The 16,731-nt window shown below is 37.8% G+C and overlaps 1 protein-coding gene across 4 annotated transcripts in view; it reads left to right on the top strand.

Moving 5' to 3' along the window:
- Positions 1–16,731, top strand: part of VWA3B (von Willebrand factor A domain containing 3B) — a 73,595-nt gene that overhangs the window by 25,456 nt on the left and 31,408 nt on the right. For all 4 annotated transcript variants that reach the window (XM_071813607.1, XM_071813605.1, XM_071813602.1 and 1 more), the window contains 6 exons: positions 6,115–6,231; positions 8,172–8,359; positions 9,003–9,157; positions 10,886–11,024; positions 12,442–12,573; positions 15,670–15,768. In XM_071813607.1, the coding sequence (XP_071669708.1) occupies positions 6,115–6,231; positions 8,172–8,359; positions 9,003–9,157; positions 10,886–11,024; positions 12,442–12,573; positions 15,670–15,768 (830 nt within the window). The remainder of the gene's footprint in view (positions 1–6,114; positions 6,232–8,171; positions 8,360–9,002; positions 9,158–10,885; positions 11,025–12,441; positions 12,574–15,669; positions 15,769–16,731) is intronic.

Here is a 16,731-nt window from a genome sequence, read left to right as displayed (position 1 = left end):
GTGCAAAGAAGGGGAGGGAAACTGATGAAAAACAAACAAACAGGAGTAAACAAGTAACAGAAAGAAACGGTTTTACTGGGGCTGGAACTGGGCAGAAAGCTCTCTGTGTTTCTTATTAGTCACAGTGCTACTTCCTTTGGGATAAGTCAGCCTCACTATTTATTGGACTGGGATTCCAGCCAGGCTGGGGGAGACCAGCTTATAGTGAGAAGTGAGGCTGTGTATGTCAAGTCTGATATCTTTATCAGCAGGATGTCAAATTAAAAAAAGATTTCTTTTAAATATCAGGAGGCGTAAGACCTCTTGATTCTAATGGCTCACATCCCCATTATGCTGGGAGGCGTTAGTATTGCCCCAGGGGTAGAATGGTGTTATCCTCTTCTTGCTCCTAGGGAATGTATGGCCTAAGGTGGATTTAGTGATGCACCTAAGGTCGTATATCAGTCTTGGACTAACCAATCCATTTTTCCTGTGTTATAGTCTAGATCCTTTTGAACTAACCTATCCTTCACTAGGACTGTGATTATAATAGTACAGGAGAACCATAGTGGGAGAGCAGAAATAAGACAGTGAAGTGTCACCTGTTTGGTTGTTTGTGGGTTTTTTTTTCATTGTGGTGGGACACTCAAGCCTCACACACTCAGGCTTTAGAAACCAACAGCAGAATATACTTCAAAACCTGTCTCTTGATTTGTGCGAGTTCAGAGCAGTATAATGATCGCCTTCATCCTACTACAAGTGCTTCCTTGCTGGACCCCATTTGGGGGTGTGTGTGTGTGTGTGGGGATTGGCTTCCTCTTCCCCTGGGGCAGTCAGCCTGTTTCAATAGATGGGCCTAGAGCTCCTGTATGACTGAAATTACTTCCTCACCACTGTTTCTAAAGCTGAAAGCTGAATAGATTTAATCGCTCAAAAGGGCAGTAATCTCCTTGAAGTACATTGTCTGTTGTGTCTTATTGCTATTATGAAGTAGGATTTACACATTAAAAAGGAGCACAATTAGCTTTCTGCATTTATGGGGTATTATAAGACCCGTCGTGACATCACTGGCAGCCAATCAGGGCATTTCAATCATATGCAGAATCTAAAGTCCTTTCAGAAAAGAAAACACATTGGAGACATTATTCTGGTCTGTGTCTGATGTCTCTTGTTTCAGAGACTCCTTCAAGGGTGTAAAAGGCAATAATAATAAAAGTGTCATTTACTTACTAATAGGCTCTGAAACTGGTTCTTGGATGCGTGGCATAAACTATACAAGGAAATAAATAGAGAATGAAGCAGAGATGTAGTCTTCCAAATGTGGTGTTTCTTGAAAATAAGGGGAGGCACAGGAATATTTTGATTATGGTTCTTTTTGCACCACAAATGCAACAGCTGGAAACTGAAGCTCGTCATTATGTTTTATGGTCTGAAAAGTCATTTTAAGAGCATCAGATAGTTTTCTGGATATCCACTGAACGACAGCATTTTGCAAATGCAGGGTATCTTCATGTTCACTCTTTTTCATCTGCTTAACCAAAACAAGTTGGAATTGAACTCTTTAAAACTTCAGATAAGAGCTCCATTCTCTCCTGTTTTGCATCTTGAGTGGTCATTTAGAAAGGAAGTATGAGAAACTGAAAATTTGAAATTTTTTTACACTCATTTTGAGTAGGTGCTTGAGATCAAAATCAGTATAAACCAGTAAAAAATTAAGGTACTTATGTTGGCAGACTCAGATTTACTTAAGGCAGAAAAACGCTCTTACATAAAAGCAGACTTTCACCAATGTGGTGGTATCTCCTCACCCAGCACTGATTTTCCTGTTATCACTTGTGCCTATGTTCTTTGTGTAGCTTCTTCATCTGCAGAAAGCTGCAGAATTAAGCAATTCTGTTACATAGTTAAAATTAGAAATGGAAGGGAGGTGAAATTTAAGTTGAAACTTGAAGACATAGAGGGCAAGAAATGGTGGAAACTGTGGAGAAGCAGGTTCTTCCCAAAAAGGAGCACAGTTGTGTCATCTTCTTGGAGTGACAGGGAGATAAGCTCTAAATAAGGCTTGAAAAGCAATGGTGTTTTGAACTAAATCTGACATGAATAGTTTCCTCTCTGGTTGAAATAGAAACAACAATAAATCTGTGCACAGTGATTTTTGTGAGGTGGAACAGATGAGCCGGAATGTGCGAAGAAAATGCAAATGGACTGAAATCAGGATTTGACTGATGTGACAAATCCAAAGTGTCTGACCTCTTGGTGAACAGTGTAAGGCTGTATTCTTAGGTTTGCTTGATTTTCCACATTTATCTAGTGGTCATAGGGAAAATTTCAGATTGCTATGTGTACAATGGGAAGCTTAAGAGTGCCAGCCTCCTCTGTGACATTGAAATCAGTGGACTCTGCACTGTTCACATGCACAGACATGGGAGAGACCGAACCCTCCTTTTGGAAAGCCCGGATAATTATTTAAGAGTTGCTACATTGCCTACAAGCTGTAGCAAAGATTATTGCTTCTGCTTTTTCCTTGCATGTGCTTTATCTAGTTGTAGCAGCCTAACCTTGGTCTGGCAAATCTCTTTGCTTACATGTAGAGAGTGATGCAGATAGCTGCTCTGTGAAACCAGGTGGGATACAAAGTTCATTTGCTTTGTCCATTTGCCCAGTGGGAAAGGGACAGGATCAGGCTATGGTGAGTTCCTGTGCTACTTGACCTGGCAGGTACGCAAATAAAGCTGGGTACTCCCCTCCCGTGCTCCTTTGTACCCCTGTTCATCCCTCTACAAGTGGGGATTTTAAAAATGAGTGCTTGAGGGGACATTGCTATGTTCTGCTGCCACATAGAGGCTGAGGAAGGGACCAACAGTGAAAAAATGAAATTGCCTTTCTTGCCTTGCAGGCAAATGAAGTTTAAAATATATCTTATTGCATTGTATTTGTATTTGCTTGCTTCCATGGTTTAAGTCAGATAATCGGAGATGTAAGAAATGCTTCAGTTTTCCATGAGTTGCCTTTGCATTGATATTGCTTGATGTTTCAAAGATATTGTAGAATTTGCAGGGTTGTTTGTTTGTTTGGTTTTGTTTTGTATTTTTGTATGGGCTTTTTTTTTTCCCTGCAGTTTTTGTATCTTGACTATGAAATCAAATGGGTTACAGTGACTTGTCTAACTAGATGAGTTTGTCTGCTGGGAGATAGGTGTGGAAAAGCTGCTTCTTTTAAGATTGCCTGACAGTGCTAAATAACCGGGGAAATGGAGATGAGGGCGGTTGTGAGTTTCCGTGTGCATGTGCAAGTGTATTTCTGTTTTTGCTTACACCTACCATCTTGCTTCTCAATCCCTTGGCATCAGCAAAATGCTCCTGCCCCTCAACACAGGCTCTCCCTGTGCCCTTCCCCATCCTCTTCCTCTTTTTTCAGGGCCTCGCTCCTTCAGGACAGAAATGCCATTTAACCGAGGGCAAGGGCATATCTTGAGGCGTTGCCCAGTGTGAGATGCTTTGCAAGGTTGGTAAGAGCCGAAACCAACCTGTGGCTGTTCTCTTGCCATTGTCCTGTGGTGGTTATTGAGTCAGAACCAGGGGCTCCACAGGGGTCTGGCTGTTAAACCACCAGCCAAGGTGGCTGGGGATAGGGAGGGCCCTGCCTCTCTGGGAATAAAGCAAATTTTTTTTAAGATGAGGGTTTTCCTGGGATGTGGGTGCCCAAAGGTGGGCAAGAGGCAGTGGGCCTGAGGGCAGCGCCACCCCGGGGTGGGGGGAAATCTCAGCCACTTTTTGGTTGGTGGCCCAAAAATGGTGCAGCTGAGGTGTGAGCATGGGAAACTTAAAGCCAAGAGAGGTTCGTGCTTTCTTGGTCATTTTTCACTGATGTGCGTGTGCCACAGGTTGAGAACCGCATCTGGAAGATACTATGAGTTATATGTGTATATACATTTTGAGTCTGGAGGCTCAGTTTTGAACGGCACAGCTTTTCCTTCCCGCTCCTCCTTAGCTGGAGAGGAAAAGAGGCTGAGGTGGTGGTGGAGATGAGCCTCCCACGCAGAGAGACAAAATTGCTTCAGTTGTCACCACTTGTGACCTGCTCTCCCAGTTGAATCCAGGGAAAACTGTTGCCAGACAAAAGGTTTCCTAAGCAACTTGATCTTCACAATGTGCATTTGTTGATGGCCACATTTGTCCTATATAATAAGGGTCATCAAACATTGTTGCTTTGAAAGTGCATGCAGTTTTACTTTGCTGTGGTGCAGCATAAATAAGGAAAAATATACCTTTTTGTGTAATGCCAATTCAACAAACGTCTTACTGGGGACAGTAACAATAATGCCGTAGATTTGATGAGTCCATAGCATCAGTTGAAGTGGAAATGAAGCAGCACAATGATATAATTGCTATTGCTTTAAAGGCGGTTGGAATACACATACTCCTTTCAATATTTTCAAACATAATGTTAAAAATGTTAATAAAATTAAATCTCAGTCCCAGTATTTGATAGTTTATGGAGGATATCCAGATTTATTTGGAGACAGCTCCACTAGAATTGCATTCTCAACAATCTTAAATTTAGAAATATGTGCATGTGTGGTGTGAATGCATGTGTTTTGTGGTTTTGACTGTAACAAGAGGTCTGTATATATATCTCTATATATATTCAGTGGCTGACTACTCATCAGAAAACCTTGAGCTCTCTACTTGCTGGGATTTTGCCAATGCTCAGATTTTGTATGTTTTGCATTTCTGGGGAGGGATTGCTTGTAAAAGGAAATATGACTTCCTTCTCAAGTATTTGAACAGAACACTTTTCTTAAAAGGTAGTGACAGCAGGTTGAGGTTTTGTCTCTCTTCTGTGTTTTATATTGCAGAATGACCTGCTTTACTAAAGCTTTTTGTGATTTAGGAGATGTTGATCTTTGTCCTAGTGGCTGAAACAGATGTTTTTGAACTGCAGGAAGGTCCCAGGAGATGGCAGTGTACAATAACACATTTCAAAATATTTCTTGTAAACTAAAACCTTTTACAATTAAAATTGAGTTGTTATTTTGTAAAACATTCGTATTTTTTCAGGGAAGTTTATCAAAGAACGAAATGATCAGGTTTGTTTGTTTACTGATAGCCTACTTTAGCACACAAGCTTGCATGTCTTATCTTTTATACAGTGAGCCACTGCTGTGTATTAACTGAACCACCAGATGATAATATATAGTTTGTCTTGTTCAGCATCTTTATGTGCAATTCAGTAATAGATTGTAATCTACAGTAGTTTGTACTCTACATTTGTGGTTAGGATAGCTCATGATTCCGTTTCTTTTTTTACTGTAACACTACACACAGTGTTTCTGTATTCCTATATTGTAATTTATATTTTATTCCTATATTGTAATTTAAACTCTCAGACTAACCTGATTTAACACATTTTTAGTAGTGTTCATACTGCTTAGGTATCCACGGTGCCTCAATATTGATAATTGTAGTCCACTAAATAAGTGCATATTTTAATTTTTTTAATCAATACAAGCATATCTATTGAGAAAAAGAAAACCTTATATTAATTCCAGCTTTGGATTTTCCAAATTTTCTTAGAATATAGCCTGATAAGAAAACACTTCAATTTTTTTTAGCTTTTATTTATTACCGTTGAGAATTGTTATGATGAAAATAATCTTATCTAAGCAAAATTTCGTCAATACTCTTCACAAAAGAAGATTTAACTTTAAATAAAGGTATTTGTGTATTTAAGGGAACTGAAAGAGTTGAAAATATCTGCTCTTCAGAATTTCAAACTGGGTCTAATATTTGGAGTCAGCTTTTGCCATGAAGTCCAGGGGACAACATGTGAATTTCTTTGTGGAGTTTTCTTATTATTATCTAGGAGTGCTAAAAGAGATTTTCTTCCATTGTGGGAACAATCTGTGGCCAACTCTGGGGGTTACCAGACTAAGCACCTCTCATGTCGTGGTGCCAGCTTTCAGCCCTTTTTTGAAGTCTAACAAAGAACAGCATTTGCCACCACGATTGGGCCTCAAGAAAAAGGTTACATAGCATCATCTGGATTAATCCAATGACTTTGTGGTAATTGAGGACTTATAAGAAGCAGAAATTTTCTCAAAATGTCAAGTTCTTTTTATGGTTTCTTTTCCAGTAGCTGGAGTCCGTGAAGATGTCTTTTTGATCTGGAAGGAGTTGGAGGAAGCCAGGAGTACAGTGAGACAAATTCAAAAAATTGTATCAGAATCTGACCAGCCTGCTTCTCGAGATGGTATTATTTATGTTTCTTTCAAGAGAGCTACCTTTATATCCATGATCAATGTTTTCTTTGTGAACGGTTTTGATTACATGACATTTTGGGGATAATTTTCTCAGAAACATCTATGCGTAGCACCTCTACTTACCATCTAAACTTAGGGTTGCTTAAAACTTACCATTATACATCTCTGTTTACTACTGCTTAAATTTGCTAAACTTTAACAGCTCAGGCTGGAACACACCCTTTTTAGTTCACTGGTGAGTATGTTTAGAAATTGCCTAGATTTCAAGATATTTAGGTTCATTTTTTGTGGTCTCTCTCTGTCTGCTGGGGCCAGTAAATCTTTAACTTTGTTCTACATGGTGCTGGGGAAGTATCTTCTCTCTCTTCTATTCCAATCTTCTTGGAATAGCCTCCAACCTGGTATCTGATTCATTCCCCTAAAAGGGAAGAAGTGTGGGTTTGAATTCTCTTAGTTAAAGGCAGAGGACTGAAACCAATTCTAGATAAGTGCTCTGACAACTCTTGTGTTAAGAAACACAGAGGAAGATCCACGTTTGTTCATTAAACTAAAGTTCCCACCATTACGTTTGGCCTAAACTGTGATCCATTTGTTGTTCTGTGCATATTGATTGGATTGAGCCCTGTTGAAGATGAAAGTATAGCTGCTTTCTGAAATTCTGGAAGGCTTAAACAGGGGATGGTAGGAGGCTACTCAGCCCTGCTAAGATGGAGGTGCTCTGGGCACGCTCTGGACCGGAACGATCAGACTGACGAGACTTAAATACGGAAAACTTAGGAATTTGTAGAGTCTAGGCAGCTTCAGTGTTGGACTGCAACTGAAGGGGTAGATTTTCAGGATCATACCTGTGATTGTCAGTGCCTATATTCTGCATTAGTCCCTGGTTTTAAAATACTTATATGGTGTCTAGTGGTATTTTTTGCATAAGGTGATACAAGATTCAGGCTGAGTTAGCACAAGTCATCAGTGAATTTGTATAGCTCCAGTATTGGTTTTGCAGTGCAATTGCTTTTGCTTTGGCTGGGTGGTGGCTGAGGCCAGATGCTTATTTCTGGATCACCTGCTGAGGAACACTTTGTATGGTCAGTTGGTCAGTCACCGGGACTCCCAGCACTGTGTTTTAGGGTGGTAATGTTGAAGACTTGAAACTGGGAACTTTGCCTGCCTGCACTGGGTTTGAACATCTGTCAGTAACATAATTCTCCAGGACTTAAGCTTGCATTTATCCTTCTCTGAAGGTGTCATACAGTTTTTATACTGATAATAACATCTTTTGAATTAATAGGTCTTCCCATTTGAAGTTAAACAGCTATACAGTAATGCATATGAACAAAAAGACCACAATAAAGCTGCAAAAGCAGCCCTAACTTCAGCATTTATTTATGTGCTCCTGACTGCAGCTTTAATGTTCTTTTAGTGTTTGTCTTCATACATAATCACTTCACAAATAAATTAAAAGAAACAAAATTGCAGTATATTTTGTCAGTTCTTCAGCATTATTTGACTATTGCCCATTGATCCAAATAATGCAGTCTTTCCATCTGCCTGCATGTCTTCCTGATCTCTTTAAAATGCTCTGCTGCAAAATGTGGTTTGTTCTGAAGATTGCAATGTTCCTCAGGAGGAGAGAGAAAAAGAGGCAAATTTTCTGCTGACTCTCCAGATAATGCAATAGTTACCTGAACTGAGACATGACGTTTTACATAAAGCATGTGGAAAAAAGAAATTTATTATTTATTTTAAAGTTTATTGTTTATTTTAAAATTATGAGTGCATTCGTGACACTTGCCACACTGGCTGTGTGGCACAGCAATCAGAAAAAAAACATGAACAGGCAGCATCATAGCCTGTTTTTGAAAATACTGTATCCAAACTGAAAAATGTTATACAGGAGGTTTTGTTTGTTTTGTTTCTTTATTGCCAACCAAAGCTGATCATCCATTACAAATGAAGACATCTGATGAATATTTGTCTTCTGAGAAGTGGTTGCAGAAGTATGGCTTGAAAGCTCAGAAGCTCACACTGTATGATGCACTTGCTGATTGTACTTTTCGCCATGCGGATGGGATTGTTGACATAAAAACTAAGCCAGAGGATGAATCTTCACAAACCGATGCTGTGAGTACTGTTTATTTTCCCTCATGTCCTTTGAGATGATAGCTTTTTCTTTTAAACTTGAAAACTTGACTGATAGATGAATTTCTGATAAAGTATATGGTCTGTTGCTATGTAGTTTTTGTTAAAACCAGCTCACTAGTGGAATGGGAAAAAGATGGTCATAAATAGGAGTGTTTCAAAGGGCTATTTGAAAATGACAGTTTCAAGGCGTCCTTCCTGGTCCACCTGTAATCTGCAAGGAAGAATCAGGGGTGACTTAAGCAATGCCTTGTTTTTCTATGTATTTATGTGAGGTAGGGCAAAGATCGCTTGTCATCTTTAATTTTCCTTTGAAAAAGTATTGGTCTCAGCTGCTCCAGTGTTTGCAGGTCCTTGAACAAATTTGGATTCATTTGTCTTTTTGTTTTTCTCAAATGCTACCATTACATTGTTTGTTAGGCTTCTGTTCCTGCTAGCTACAAGAACAAAACCAGTTAGTATTGACTTCTGGAAGGAGAAAATTCTATGACTACCCTATCCCATGTCTACTTCTGCACCTGCTCATGTACAACAAGCATGTACCTTTGAAGTCTGTTCGCCAGTTATTAAAGGCACTGCAAAATAGTGTGTTTTGGAACATGAAACATGTTTTTCTTGGCTGTAGGAGACAAAGAGGAAGGTAATTAATGCAAAATACTGTGACAAGTTTGTACATACCTTCTGGAAAGATGGATCTGTAGTTCATGTATACGTCAGCACAGAAAAGTATAAGCAATATGAAGAGAAAATGAGGTTGGCTCTCAGACGAATGGAAGGAAGGTTCGTGTTCCGTCACATAAAATCAGTTTGTATTATTTTATATTGGTGTTGAAATGTTTGTCATTTACTGTCAAGAAAACAGATGAACAGTTTTATCTTTTGTTCTCCTTCTGGGACACAAATGTGAAAGTCAGTCTGCACATTACTGAAATACTGCTGAAAGTGCCAAAAAGCATCGGGACATAAAGTGGCAGAGAATTTGTAGAATCCCCAGTAAAACTTGGTAAACATTCATCCTATGTACCTAGGATCTCTTGTGCTACCTTGGCTTGTGCCCATACCGATAACGATTATCTGCCCTTTTTGTGATTTTTTCTTGTTGACAAATTTGAACAGTCTAGATCAGAGTCAGGGTATGAGCTATTAAGTAATTAATATGATCAGAGGTTCAGTGCTCAACCTATCTCCCTGGTTTGATTTTCTGCAGCTGTACAGATAAACTTGTAGATTTTATAGGACATCTAAAAAAAAATAGGCAATCTGAGGGTCTGATTCATTTGTCCTAAAGGTGCCTTAAAGTCAATTGACTTTTTTATCTACATTAGGAGAAGGAAACTTTCAAAATGGATATTGTAGAACTGAAAGAATAAATGTTGCCCTTGGTCATGTATATGCGAACAATAAGATGTCTCACTGAAAAAAACAGGATGTGAAGTTTCATTTTATTGCTGCTTCTCTACCAAGAGCATAACAGCCTGATTACATTTAGCAACGTCAAACGGAGTTTTGTTATTTTTTTTATTTTATCTTCATCTTGCTGTATGTAGGGTAATATTAACCTACTCTGAAAGGAAAATTTAAGGTAAAGGGTTTAGGTGAATATATATATTTTTGAAATCCAAGCCAAAATTATGGTTTGCTGTTTTGAATGGTTCATCTCATTGTTAAAAATTCTTGGTAGACCTCATCAAACACTGCAGCAGAAATAACTAATGGCAAAATAGCTATCAGTAGCAAACGTAATAGGATCCTTTAAGTTTCCATGATATGATTTTTTTGAAACCTCTGTGGAGATTAGTAATATTTTTCCCAGGGCCATTATATTCTGTCTGTTAAATGTATCTTTTTCCGAGTAGACAAGTAGTTTATGACTCTCAAGGGAAATCTGATTTGGACCTGCTGCATCCATTACTGAGGAAATGTTCTTGTACACAGCCATATGTATGCACGTATTTAACTGGCAGGCATGCTTAAATTCTGTTTAAAATGTAAAATTAAATCTGCATTTAAGGCTCCAGGTCAGCAAAAGATTGAAGCATCTGTGTTGTACTAGGAGTATTCAAAGTGCTCAAGTTCCTTGCAGAAAAGGTTCTCAAGTGGTTTCCTGAAAAGGGAAGCACATTAGCTTATGCTTAAATGATTTCCTGACTTCAGGCTCGACAACAGTTACAGGGGCGATACTTAGTTACTTCCTCATGGGATTTCCCAGCTCAAAGTACCTGATAATTGATTTTTAAAAGGTACTGTATTGCTTTGTCTGTTTTATCTGTCTCCAGATTCCCAGCAAAATTAGAAAATAAAAGTGCCTTGTATATTTATGTAGTGACAGAGGAATGTTACATCAAAGCCAATATACCGCTCCTGATAGTGACTAGTAATAGGTGCTCAGGGAAAGAGATTGAGAAGTACAGCAGTGATAAAAAGATCTTTCCTGTTAGATTCTTATACACAAAGCTCCAAAGATCTTACAGACCAGGGTTTGATTTTTTTTTTTTCCCACCCACCCAGGATTAAGTGGCTTCAACAAGGAAGCAGAGGGCTCTTTGGGAATGTGTTTGAAGATGATGTCTATATTCTTATTGATACATCCCAGTCTATGAAGGACAAGCTGCCACTGGTGAAGGAGAAAATATTTCAACTCATACAGGTATGTCGAAGTGGTGATTCTGAAGACTGAGGAGCATTTTAGAGTAAGCTGATCTTTTCTGGATGGTTGTTACTCTCATTTTTATTTTTTAAAACTAGTTGTTTAAAATAGCAGCTTTATAAAAATATTTTGATTTTTCCTCGTGTGCTCATTTTTCAGTTAAAAATGTATTTTTTATCATTTATACAAATATTTGAAAAAAATGTGGAGAAAATGTTAAAAATTTAAGAAGTTTTAGCTCTTTCCCTCGAGTCACCTCCCTCCTAAAAAAAGGAATAGGAAAAAAAAAAAAAAAAAAATACAAACCCAACCAACTAAACAAAGCCTATGCGAAGCAACACCTTTAGGAATGTTCATTTTTATTTTTAAGTGGTGTTGTCCAATTCCACTGGCATATTGTGATTTGTAATGTGTGTTCTAGATTCACTTTCATACTTCTACAATAGAGAGCGTAGAATTTTTTGAACTTGCTTGCATCTTACAGTGACTCAGAACTTTACAAAAGGACTTGCAAAGTGCAGAAGTACCTCAAAAGCCATGAGTAGTGGGAGACACACCTAAGACAGGATTTGTCTCACCTAGTTTTAGAAATCTGCAATGATATCACCTAAGCTTATGTTAATATTTGAGACAAACAAGCACTATTAAAATGTGATTCAGCTCAACTCTTTTAGACCTGAGAGGAGTAACTGACAAATAAAAATTCCATCAGTCTGGCATCAAAAGCAATCATTAGTAGAGCTAGAAAATTTAAAACTACAACAGAGAGGTTTTTGATCTAAGTGCATAAGTGATAGGACATAGTATGATGTGATACTCTAAACAGATCAGCACTAGAAAATGATTAGATACTGAGCCATAAGGTTTCACAGAAATGGTGATGAAAGGGAGGAGAGATTCCAGGTTCTGCAAGTTTCTACTAGCTTGCACAAATCTATCACTTCTTATAACTTCTGTCCAATAGCAACTTCAGCAAATTCTTAACTTAGTTCTCTCTTGCTTTCCTAGTTCCTCTTGCTGGTGCACTACATTTGACTTTTTCTCCTCTTCTAATTGGTGTCTTACTTTGATTCTGATTTCAGTTTCCTTTGGTAAGCAGTCATAATCTCTTATATCCAGTTCTTGCCCAGTTTCATCTCTCCCCTTTTTGCCCTCCTAGACATTTGCTGTTCAAGTAGTTTGAGAAATATGAGTAAATGGAGACTTTCCTCAGGAAGTTCAAGTAATCTTAATAATTGCAGGCAATAATTTCCTCTGTCTCTGTATGTCTCTTTGTATATCATAACTATTATCATAAGTTATTGTAACCATATAATCAACTATACATTAATTAAGACAACTCCTGCTAGTCATTATTTCAGATACAAGTATTCTTTCTTTTAACATTGACTAAAATACAGATGCTGTCTTTTTTCAGGAGCAATTGAGACACAAAAAGAGATTTAACTTTGTGAAATTTGGTGCCCAGGCAGTGGCATGGCAAGAGAAACTTGCTGAAGTTAATGAGGAAAATTTGCAAGATGCTTGGCTTTGGATAAAAGGGCTTGAGGTAATATGGAAACTAATTATCGTGAAGCACATTTGTATGAAGTTGTATTTGTGTCTTCTCTGTATGGCTGGGGTGGTTTTGGATTGCCCAAGTGTTTGACTTGAGTAAGCTGAAAATATAGAGAATGTATAGACTTTAGTAGATCTGAGTACAACGTATTATCCATGTCAGGTATAATAATCTTTTAACAGTGGACCTTTTTATAAGATCATAGTAATTCAACTTGCTGCCTGCTATGTTTAGTAGCCATGATGCAAACAGCAACCGATTTGGCTTCTGTAGGAGACGCGACAGCGCTCAGGCCCCGTCTGTCTAGACTTGTCACTCTTGCTGCAGGGCTGCTGCAGGACTGAGGGCTGTCGCTGTCAGATGTGCAGCTCAGAGATGATGCAGGGAACTGGTTCCAGCTAGTTGGAGGAGCATTTCTAGTCCCTTTTGGTGCATAGATAGGCAGCTGACTATAGCTGGAACATGAGAACAACTGTTCTCAGACCTGTTTATCTACCCAATATTCTTTTTCTGACAGTGGCCAAAATCTGAGACTTTTTCCCTGAAACAGAGTAGAAATGCTTGTAGGCAGCCCCAGTCAGCCACCAGATTGTAGCTGTCAGCAGCTTTAGGACCATTTAATGTGTCAAATGCAGACAGCAATGAGCACAGGACTGAAAATCAGTCACACAACAGTACAGATGTATCTCATGTTATGTTTTCTAAAATGAAAAACATATTTATATAATTAAACTCCTCAGCATTATGGCAGCTCTACCTCAGACTTAATAATGAAATTCCTGGGGATGAGGGAACTGGGGAAGCTACATAATTCCTCTGGGACTACAAAGCAAGATAAATAACTTGGTATTCTCAGAAAACACTACCAGACAAATACACGGAGAAGAGAAAGTATTAGTGTGGCCTCACTGAGTAGTTGGTGAATACTTACAACTGAGGTTAGTAAAGTTAATTTTAATTTTACTGCCTTCATTGAGACTTGAAAAGTTGGCTCTGTTTAAGCCATATATGTGGTACGTGATGATACAAGTTCAATAATACTTTGAACTACTATAACTCAATACCATCTTGTATGTGCATTTGAGAATGGCCTTTTTCATCATTATTGATGAAGTGATGAATTGTTGATCTTAAAATTCCTTCTAAGTTCAGATCTTGATATCTCAAATAGTATAGGGAATGGTACGAGAACAGCCTTTTTTTTTTTTAAGGGATGCCATCTGCTGCTGACCTTTTAGTCTGTTTAAAGCACTGCAGGCATAAGTCTGAGATCAGAAAACTGGCTTTACAGTGAAGCTGAAATGAACAGAAGATTGGTCTGGAATATTAATCAGAATAAATCCTTTGATCTCCTTCTGTATACTTTGGTCCCAGGATGCTGAATCCATAAGCTGAGCTATAAACAGTAACCAACTGTTTCTTATGAATACTTTAGAAGTGGTAACACTTAAATTTTTGGAGGTGATTATGCCATGTAGTTGAAGCATGTGGACTTTGTTTAAACACTGATAAAAACAGTATAACAGTATAACTTCATAACAGTAGCAATAGAGGAATCTAAAATTAACGGCTTTTACCTTATGATACGTACTTATTTCCCTCACATCATCAGCATACACAGCATTTCCCTATGATATAGCAGAAGTTGATCAGTTTCAAATCAGGTCAAAAACATGTGCCATTATTCAAAAGAGCCAGGATATCAAATTTACATGTAATAATGAGGGATGTGTGCGTAAAAGTTTATAATGCTTACTAAAACATTAGGAATATTAGATATTTTTAACACAAAGAAAATGACTTACAGTAGTTCTTTCTTTTGAGTGGCTGCTGTTAAGGATTGTTTCTGAATCAGAAGATAGGATTATTAAGTATCATCTGAGCTCTCGGTGCCTGGCCCATACATACTTACGCAGCCATACAGAGTCACTTTCAGAGTTTACCTCCTATTCCATTTCACCTGCTTTACTTACTTTGCCCTTTCTAATAGAACTGTTTGCTGGAGGGGTGGACTGCAAGAAATTATAACACAATTAATAGGACTGAAGAAATAGTGCTATCTCTTAACAAGTTTTTTGCATGAATGGGTCAATGTTAGCAATTTATATTTATGTTCTGTATTGCAATATATATGTTGATCCTGAGTCTTCACACACCACTGCAATCCTCACTGCCCTCCAAAGTGGTACTCAGGTTTTATGCTAGCAAAAAACCAGGCTCATATCTTCTCTAGGATTTTGCTTTGATCCCATTCAAAAGACTAAAACTTGACAAAACACTTTTCATTCTGATAAAGCCTTATTTTTCCTTTACATTTGGAAAGTTCTGCACACTGAATGTTTGAAAGTTGGAAATCTGAAGACATAGACTGTAGTTTGTAGGTTCCTATAAGCCATGAAATGCATTTTGGTGAGTTTAAAGTTGCATTAGTCTAAACCCAAAAAAATATCATGATCACCAAGTATGTGGATGACCCAGGAAAAGTGCACAACTATGAATTTTTAGGGGCCACAGTATTGCTTTACTGTGGATGTTTTGTTGTTATAGATAACTTTTGTCCTAAAAATAAATGATGTTTACTTTGATATTCTGAGGAGGTATATGTGAGATAGTCTGGAAAAAATATTGTTTGGAAAACTGTGAAGTATTTTTGAGAAGTAAACTTGTGCAACTCTTTTGTGGAGCTTTGAATTATTTGGTTAAGGAAAATGTGTATTTCAAGGGAGTGTGATGAGTTGGCAATCAGGAGCAGCAGGGGGAAAATATAATATAATGTAGCTTTTATATTACATCTCCCCATCTGTTTATAGACTTTTAGTGATTGCTTTTGCTTTTGCAGCTCATATTTCTGTTGCCAGCATTTTGCTTATGTGTGTTTGCATAAGCATTGAATACCAATTTGGTGTCGATTTATGCTACTTTAACATTTGCTTCGATTTTTCTAGCTCTTTGCCATAAATGTTTTCACCATTTTATTACTCATTTCAGTTCTGTAATATCCCTTGAATCAGTACACTGTCATTATGAATTTAAGAACAAAGGCAAAGAGCTGTTAGTATTTATAGCTGTTTCTTTTTGGTTTCCTAGGTTGGAAGTTCCACAAATACACTCAAAGCTCTCCAGGTCGCTTTTGCCGATACTGACACTCAGGCTATTTATCTCTTGACTGATGGGAGACCTGACCAGGTATTTCTGCAATGAGAAAATGTAGTAGTGTGGTGCTGCAGTGGTGGTGTCAGAAGGCTGAAGTATGAGATGAATATCATACTTGCAGAGCCGAGTCTCTTGGATGTTGTCATAATATTGAACAATTGTATTTGAGAAATGTGCCATTTGTGAAGGGATTTTGATTAGAACTCTCTGCCCATAGTCCAGGCTTTGGTGAATGATAACTCATGACATTTCTCATGAGTTGTTTTAAGAATCTGGTAACTGATTAAATATAAAAGCTGTATGTGAGTATCAAGGTTAGGGTTGGTGTTAAATAAAATATCTCCCTAACTTGGTACAAATAGATCATCAATTAAAACTCAGAAAATAATGATGGTCCCAAGATAGGGTGGGATTTAAATATTAAAACCCTGCAATCTTGTGTGATGACTTGAAAACCTGAAAAGAAAATTATTGATAGTAGAAAACAAACAAACAAAAACAAACAAACATACAAAACCATAACCACCACCACACCCCACCCCCAAGTTTGTATTCAACATTTTTCCCCAGAGAAGACATCAAATGTATAAGTAGGTACCTTCTTACATTCTGTTGCAGAGCTTACACAAAGTCTATGTTATGTCTGAGGAATAAGTGCCTAACTGTTGATTTACATTATTTTTGTATAAAAATGTTAATAGTGATATTTTTCCATTAGGTTTCTGTATGATACCAAATTCTGTTTTCAGCCTACTGAGTCAAATTTGGTCTCATGTATGTGCAATTTGGGAGTAGCAGTGATCTGGAGTTGTTTTAGGTCTAGCTTTAAGTGGATACCAAAATTAAAAGTATTGTTACCATGACTTAAAATGATGCTATTTCATGTTATATCACATTATATAATGCCCACTTGTTGATCAATGATGCAAATGAGGTAGAACTGAGCTTTTAAGCTGTAATGTAGGGTGAAAACTATCTGGTATGCTGAGAATGGCA

Source organism: Patagioenas fasciata, chromosome 1 (genome assembly GCF_037038585.1).
Source record: "Patagioenas fasciata isolate bPatFas1 chromosome 1, bPatFas1.hap1, whole genome shotgun sequence".
NCBI classification, from domain to species: Eukaryota; Metazoa; Chordata; class Aves; order Columbiformes; family Columbidae; genus Patagioenas; species Patagioenas fasciata.
Note: the sequence above shows the minus strand (reverse complement) of the source record. Positions and strands in the feature narration are given on the sequence as shown.